Source organism: Montipora capricornis, chromosome 13, assembly GCF_036669925.1.
Source record: "Montipora capricornis isolate CH-2021 chromosome 13, ASM3666992v2, whole genome shotgun sequence".
NCBI lineage: Eukaryota > Metazoa > Cnidaria > Anthozoa > Scleractinia > Acroporidae > Montipora > Montipora capricornis.
In genome coordinates this window covers 45,134,875-45,143,028 of record NC_090895.1, presented here as the reverse complement: position 1 = coordinate 45,143,028, position 8,154 = coordinate 45,134,875, and the positions used below count along the sequence as shown (strand labels likewise).

Here is an 8,154-nt window from a genome sequence, read left to right as displayed (position 1 = left end):
TGACTGTTAAAAATACACCTTTTTCCTTTTAGTACATTAGCAAATGACAATCCCATCAGCATTTCAAGGAACAGTACATGAGCTCCTTTTCACAAGAAAAGCTACTCTTAGCACAACCGATAAAACATTTTTTCAAAGTCCCTTTCCCACTCATAAAGATGAATGCACCCTTTGCTCTTCGAAAAACCTTGAAGAGGGGTTCAAAAAAAATTTTAATTATTGCACAAAGGTTACTTCAATCAAGATGTATGAAATAATATTCTTATTCTCCTTTTCCCTAGATCAGTGTTGTGCTTAAAATTAGACGCGTTGTGGTTAATGAGTTTTTCCAACATCAAATGCTGAATGGAGGGAAAGTTTTCAACACAGTGTCCCCGCAAGTGGAACTAATTGCAGGTAATTCAACAGAGCTAAAACTATGGAATTCCAAGAGGTTGACATCTAACTCCAAATATTGATTGGTACATACACTATAGACCACATCCCACACTGACTTGGAGGTTGTGTCTTTCTCCACATGAGACGTTGTGTAGGAATCTCAGCAGTTGCAGGTAGGGTTACAGTTAATTGAGGTGATTACCCAGGGGGGGGGGGGGGGGTACTTTAGGAATTTCTGGATGGGGATGTGCCACTGGGACCCTGGAACCCTTAGCCTATACCAGAGCTAGTTTCAGCCGGATTTTGCTACCCTATACTAGAGTAAACTCCCCAAATGACTCCTATCCTAGCGTAGCTGTTTTCCAGAAACTGAGGTCACTAGTACATTCTAAAGCAAAGCCAAAACAAAACCTTCTACCACAATCACTTCTGCCTTAAAAAAGGATTTCTTTATACTTGTCCAGCAATGCCAAGCACGTACGTACGCATTATCAAGACAATAAATTGTTTAATTTTAACCAGTATTAATACCACCGATTTCCGTCTGAATCCTGATTTTTGACAGTTAATAATATCCAGTAGCGTTTTATGATAGTCATCTATCAACGCTGTTGAGGCTGAGTCGTGAAAATTTAAACTTGCCGATTTCATTTTTTTATATTTTTGAGTAGCAATTCCTGGTTTCCTTAGTCTAGATAAAATCTTCAACCAACTGGTCAGTTTCGTGAAAAATGATACCCTATTCTAGACCAAAACACTCTGATTTATATACCCTATCTTAGAGTAAACTGCTTGAAAAACCATACCCTTCATAGTGGCACATATAGCCCATATATGGCAGTACCCCCCTGGGGGTGATTAACCCTCTAAAAACTTTTGCTCTATTTGTGACTGATTATACATGGCTGTACTAATTTTCTATTGCAGGTATTGCACTTTTAGCTTTCAAATGGACTGTTCAAATCTGGGTTATCACCTCTTATTATCATGTCAAGTGCTCCCTAGCTGAAACAGGAGCATTGGGATGTATAATATCCAAGAATCCAAGCCTTCAGAATTATTAGATTTTAGACTCAAAAGATGTAATTCAGTTTGGGCTTGTTGGACATGAGATGGTTAAGAACCAAAAATATTCATATCCAACAAATTTAAGCATAAGGAAAAATTTCAACTACACGTATGGTGTTTCTAGCATTGATTGGCTCTCTAAATCTCAGTTATCAGTCTCTGTACAGGTTAATCATGCCAGTTTGCCAATAACCTGATAGATTTGGTAGAAAGAGAAAATTTTAAGTATCAAAATGTTTAGAAAATTTATTGAAATTTATCAAAAAGAATATTCTTCTATTTACACTTGTTGGATACGCCATTGGTTAAAGCCAACTGTGTGCCACATGCCTTGTTGGATCTCATAATAATGCAATGTGGGCTTGAGAAATGAAATTATGGTTAAATAATCAAACAAGCAAATCTATACAACCAGATTCTGTACAGTATGTACAGTAAGAGGATTATGCATTATACAATCACAATCAGAATTCATGGCATGGATTCCTTTCTTAGTTTATTTCGATGACTTCTGTTCGGAATGGAACAAGGTGCTACAAAGCAACAGAGCCATAAGGGGAAGGGTTGGCCGAAAATGGTCAGAGCACACACCTTCCTCCAATGGGGTTTGGGTTCCGTTCACAAACACATTGTCATGTGTATTACTCCAAGTAATACAGTTTACCCTTTAGCTAAAAACCAAAATTTGATTTGATCTACCTTCATTTCATGTCATTTCATTTGACTGACAGTTGTATTAAGTTAGTGGATCACTTGTGCTTAGCTACAATCCTCGCCAAAAATCCTTGAAACACCCCCTTCCCCTGCACAGTGTTGAGATGAAATTTTACTGTTTGACTGGCGCAACAACATTGAAAAAGGGAGGGAGACGAATACGGTGCGAAAATGTTCAAAGTGTTTCAAGGTTTTTGTCGAAGATTGTAGATAGGTTTTAGCCTTCATTCAACTGATCACATGTATTTGAGTGATTGTAAGTTGGTATAAATCTGAACAATAAACTTGTTTTTTGGTTGTATCTTTTATCCCTAGTAATGAAATTTGGAAATGGCCAAAAAGCAAGGTCAAAAGTCAATCGGGGAGATACTTTGGGAATGTGCCAAGGAACCATTCCAGGCAAAGAAACAGACAGATGCTACACAGACTGATGACACTTCAGCAGGTGCAAGTACAAGCATGCACAGTCATCATATGCAGGGTAAGACAGGTAATGGAAGTCACCACAGCTGTATAACTTGCAAAAAGAAAAAAATTCAAATGTACAGAGGTGGTGAATTGGTAGATTGATTGACATTTTTAGGAAGTCTTTGCTCTTGTCAAGCTTGTAGATTAATAGTTACACGAAGGGAAGCAACTCTCCTATTTTATTTAAGTTTGTTTCACCATCATTAGGAGTATACATTAGAAAGACTTTTTTCGGGTAGGAGCACCGTGGTTTCTCTTAAGGACCACCTCCCGAACGTGGTCAAGGTAGTTCTTTTTAAGGCATGTAAAATGCCAAAGAAGGGTGACTCTCCCATGATGGTCATGTGTTGCTGAGTCATACCATTCTTCATTATTCAAGTATAAACACAACAAAAGCTCTCAGTACTTCTCATATGCACTCCTCAATGTCAGATTTATCCCTTTGATTGCACTTGTAAACGTTGTTTCATCGTTTCATTGTTTCATTGCAACTAAACTTACACAAGGCTGTTTTCTGACGGGTAATGTTATGCCCACTATTTAAAATACCAGCTCTGACTGAGTCACTAAGGAGCTCAAATGATAATTTTTTCTTGTGTCTATTGTTTTCATCCTTTTCCTTTTATCAGATCCTTGCTTCAGCGTTGAGATCTGTGGAGCAAAGCTTCGAGCGCGCTATAAGAAAACAGCCAAAGTGCCCATATCTGCTTGGTCCAGATCGTCTCGCGTAGACATTGATCAGGTCTACACACGACCGTCCGTAGTAAAAAGGAAAGCCACATTAGCTGGGTCAGAACAATCCGAACTTGGCCACGACAGTAACCTCTTCACTCCAATCGCTAAAGGCAATCAACCAAAGAGGATTCTTGTGCAAGGAGAGACGGGAATTGGGAAAAGCACTTTTGCAAAGAAGTTGGCAGTGGATTGGGCCCGACTTGATGAGGCGCCGACATTTTCGCCTGGGCCTCCTAATCTCCAGACCCTGGGTACAAGAACCGGTTCCTTTCAGTTTCTCTCGCAAATGTTCCGTCGAAGGAGAGAAACACTGGGCTTTGAGGACGAGAATAACTCAAAGACAGAAGATGAACAAACAGCAGTTCTCAGGGAATCAAGCACACCAGCAAACGATGAACAAACAGCTGTCCTCAGAAAGTTTAAGCTTGTTATTTTCGTTGACCTCAAGGAAGTGTCCAAATGTCAAAGCTTCGAAGATGTCATTTATAACTCAAGACTTTTTGCCCATGAAGACAAATGGTTAGTAGAAGGTCTTCTGAATTACATCACCAATCATCAACATGAAGTTCTTCTGTTGCTGGATGGCTATGATGAGTATCACAGTGGACAAGAATCTCAAATCTTTGATATATTCAGTGGAAAAGAATTGAGAGACTGCTGTGTGTTGATAACAAGTCGAATTTCCAAAGCTGATGAACTCCAAGAATTCCAAGACCTGCTTGCACAAATAACAGGATTCAGTGAGGAGGACAAACTGACGTACATAACTCGACAGCTTGGTAATGAAAGAGATGCCAGAGATTTGTATGATCACTTGGAAGAAAACGAACTGTTAGAGCATGCAAAAGTTCCCTTACTTTTGCTGTTCTTTTGCATGCTATGGAAGAAGAAACAGTCAGAAGGCTTCTCGAAAGGCAAAACGAGCTTATATTTGAAAATTGTCCAGCACGTTTCAAACCACAACCAAGGAAAGAACACTTCTCCTCACTTTAGCACAGCAGAGGATAATTCAGAGATCCTCAATCAAATCGGTAAGCTGGCTTTAGAATGTCTTTTAGACGATGATCACATCTTCCCGTATGGTAAACTTTCTTCTGAAGTCCTGTGTGAAGAAAGTGTTGTCATTGGTTTACTTCAAGTAGCTGAGTGTACAGAAAGCTTGCAACCAACGGAAATGGTTTCTTTCATTCATAAGAGCATACAAGAATTCTTAGCAGCATGGTACGTGACTCACAAATGTATACCTGATGGAAATCTCGGTTTGATTGAAGAGCACACTCAAACCTTGAAAAGCTGTCGCGAATTCGAGAACGTTCTTCTCTTTGTCTGTGGACTTAGTGATGAAGGAGCAGGGAAAGTGTTTGACCATTTGAAGTCAGTGAGAATAAACGATCCTTCACTTGATATATCAGAAGCGATACCTGATGAAGACCACAAATACAAGCCTCTAGATGACACTGTTGAGCTCGAGAGGCACGTGCACTTCAGTCATTTGGTTTTTGATTGCTTTGAAGAGGTACATTCAAAGCAAGAGCTTGCAAAATTTTGCGTTGATTGCTTTGACGGGATTACAGTTCTCAGACAACCACCTTCTTCCCTTGCGTTACTGTTTTCCGGTGTGAATTCCTGGACTTTCATTTTTAATGGTGCCCTTGCAACTCTTTACAAGGTGGTAGAAACAGTAAACTGCCTTGATGCCCCAATGAAAATAACTGAGAATTCTGAAAATGTTCCCTTCGGAGTATTTTTGAGAAAGTTCCTCGACGTTGAATGTAAAATGCATTGTCATTTTTCATCAATCCTTGATATCCACGACGGTGATGTCAGTGTTTATTTCAGAGACTTAGTCCTGAATTGTGATGCCCATGCCAGACTATTCACTGAGAGTGCACAGGCTGTTGCTTTACCGTGTCAGTCGGTAAGCTTGGTTCCACAAAAGACGTCTCTTAAGTTCTTAAGTACGTTTCGGTGTTTTGGACTTTCTGCAGTGAAAGATCTTGGTGCTGTAATCAAAAATTGCACCTATTTGATGAGTATCGACGTTCATCGTATGGGAGACAGTGTTTGCGAATTTTTGCAACAGCTCCCAAACCCTAGCAAGTGTGATTTAAAATTGGATTGTCTGTTCATGTCAAAAGGAGCTGAAGAACTCGCTGAACTGTTGCCAAGTTTTGAAAACATCACCAGACTTTGTATTTTGTTTAAAGAGTGCTGTGCTGAGGAAGCAAGCATGAGGTTGGTTTCCAGTATCACGCACAAGAGCCTCGTTTACCTGGAGCTACTTGAAATCCACCTGACTCCAGTAGTTGCCGCAGCGCTCGGTCTTTCCCTCCCAAGATTGTCATCCTTACAACGTCTTTGTTTACGTGGCACAGGTGATAGTTTGAATGTTGAAGACATGTTGGCCCTTTTTGGCAGAATAGACAAAGACATGCCTTTGGAATCGTTGAACTTCTGCAATGTCAGTGTTAGTGGGAGTCTCACTCCACTAACCAGAAAACTTTGCTTTTTTCCGCATTTGAGATGGCTAGACCTTGAATGTTTGGATTTGGATGAATATGACCTGCAAGATTTGGAAACGTCCTTTAGTGATATCCCAAACCTGTATGGCCTGAGCTTGAGCGGTAACGCATTGGATCACTTGCAAAAGCCCCTCGACTCGTTCTTAATGAAACTTGGTAAAATCGAGTTTTTTAATTGCGTGCGTTGCAAATTGTCACGAGAAACGTTACGAATTTTTAAAGAAGCACGTCCCCATTTAAGCATTTGTCGCGATCCAGATTTATCAGATTTATCAATTTAAGGAGGCTGGAAAGGGTTTCAACACTTGAAAGACTCTCTGTTTAGATCTAATAAGTTTTAAGGGCCTACTGACGTATTTTTTGGGGTGCGTTGCTAAGGATGTAATAGTTAACTAATTCGAGAGAATTTGACATTATTTTGGTCAGTTTCCGACTTTTGTAAACCAATGACCCTAAATATGACGTCATCATGCCACGTCCATGGTCACGTGACCAATAAAAGAAAACTCTAAATTTGTCTCCGTGCTACACAATTTGGGTGTTTTATCAGTGGTTTCATAATTTGTATTCTTTTTTGCATCCAGCCAAGCTTGGTTTTCTTTTTAGAGAGATAAACGATACTGAAATTTCCATAAAATTTTCCAAAAAGATGATTTGAGAAAATCAATGCTTACTTATATCCTGTATCTGGAGGTGAAACGTACCATATGAAAAAAAATTAATTCAATTTAAAGACCGCCGGAAATTTAGGTTTTTTCTTAAACCGGAAGTCAGTTTGTTTACGCATGCGCAGTTGACCTGAGAACGAGCGTGAGGAAGGGCGTGGAAAAACCTTCGATGCAAACAACATTTCGTGCGGTGATTTTTGCTTGTGAATGGGTTTTCTCGTTAGCTCACTATATGATGACGTCAGTCACCGGAAGTAATATTTCACTTCCCTAGCAACGCGCGAAAAATCCGTCAGTGGGCCCTTAACTGTATCACGGAACAGCAATGTTATGGTACCATATGAAACACCGATTATTTCCAAACAAGATGTGATCATTTATGTGATGTATTAAGTTACCTTGGCAACGGGAAAGCCCAGAAAAAAACACCCTATATTTTGGATTTAGTTGCTCATATCTAAAAAAACGAACTCGGTGACCCCCCTTTTTTATTGCTGAAAAGTGATTAGAAAGCCAGGATGAAATTTTCGGCAAAGTTTAAAAAATTATGTCTAGACGATTCAGAGCTACCTTAAAAAAATCATAAATAAGGTGGCTCTGAATCCACTAAACAGAATTTTTTTAAACTTTGCAAAGCGTTTCATCGTGCCCTTCTGATTACTTTGTAGAAATAAAAATGGGGATCACCGTGTTCGTGTGTGAGATGTAAGCAACTAAAGACAAAATAAAGGGTGTTTTTACAGGGCTTGCCCGTTGCCACGGTGGCATATTACGTCACAATAATGACTGTATCTTGTTCAGGAATAATTCGTGTTTCATTTGGTACCACAATATTGCTAATACATGATACAAAGTTGTGGTTCCGATCCTTCTAAAAATACCGTCACTCGGAAGCGTTGAAACTGGTTCGAGCCTCCTTGTTTACATCAACCGACTTGCTATTTCAAGCAGTGGTTATGTGTGTTTTTCTTGATTTGTTAGATGTACTGTTTCTAAACATAATTTAGTGAACTGAACGCCTTACGTCAGGCTTAGTGTTCGTCACTCAGATGATTGTAAACCGATCACGAGACCAAAAATGTTACTTTCCTGTACATTCCGAGTCCCCTGACGGATGTACAAGCTCTATTTGAAAATAGCGCGCTCACTTTACGTTAGTCCCTCTTACCCTCCCCTTGAAGTCTAAGAACAGGAATCCTCAATTGCGAATATTTTGCTGAGTCAGTCATCTCCCCGCGCGCTCTTGGATTTAGCAATTTTTTAAAACGACGTCCAATCTTAGTAAGGCACGGTACCGCGGCATAGCACCCGACAAGCACTGTTTGTTCACATTTTATCCAATTGAACATGAATTTTTTGTCGCAACTTTTAGATAATTGGTTGGTTGTCACGGTCAAATACATATATCACAAATTAAACAACGCTTAGAAATCTTGCGTTTGTCTTACAAGGTCTATGTTCATTTTTTGTTATATTAAGTTAGAATTTGTCACTAGTTAATGTGATAACTCGTTCCATCTTTCTCTGGTCAGTTGCAAGCTCTTGCAGCAGAGTGTCGCTGAGCGACCATGTTTCACTGTGAAATGTTACTTCCGGTTGTA

At 39.6% G+C, this 8,154-nt stretch overlaps 1 protein-coding gene and 1 pseudogene across 1 annotated transcript; both read left to right on the top strand.

Annotated features, from left to right (window-relative positions):
* Positions 1-314: 314 nt before the first annotated feature.
* LOC138030010 (NLR family CARD domain-containing protein 4-like) overlaps positions 315-8,154 on the top strand; it is a 95,781-nt pseudogene continuing 87,941 nt past the window's right edge.
* On the top strand, positions 2,938-6,463 carry LOC138029547 (NLR family CARD domain-containing protein 4-like). Its single transcript, XM_068877256.1, has 3 exons — positions 2,938-2,950; positions 3,258-3,573; positions 3,742-6,463. Exons 1-3 carry the CDS (start codon positions 2,938-2,940, stop codon positions 6,164-6,166), a joined length of 2,754 nt encoding a protein of 917 aa, XP_068733357.1. The 3' UTR covers positions 6,167-6,463.

What these genes read in the sequence shown, in the direction of transcription:
- LOC138029547 (XM_068877256.1), top strand. An exon ending in TGGGCCCGACTTGATGAGGC is followed by an intron (nt 3,574 to 3,741) that starts GCCGACATTTTC and finishes CAGGGAATCAAG; the next exon opens with CACACCAGCAAACGATGAAC.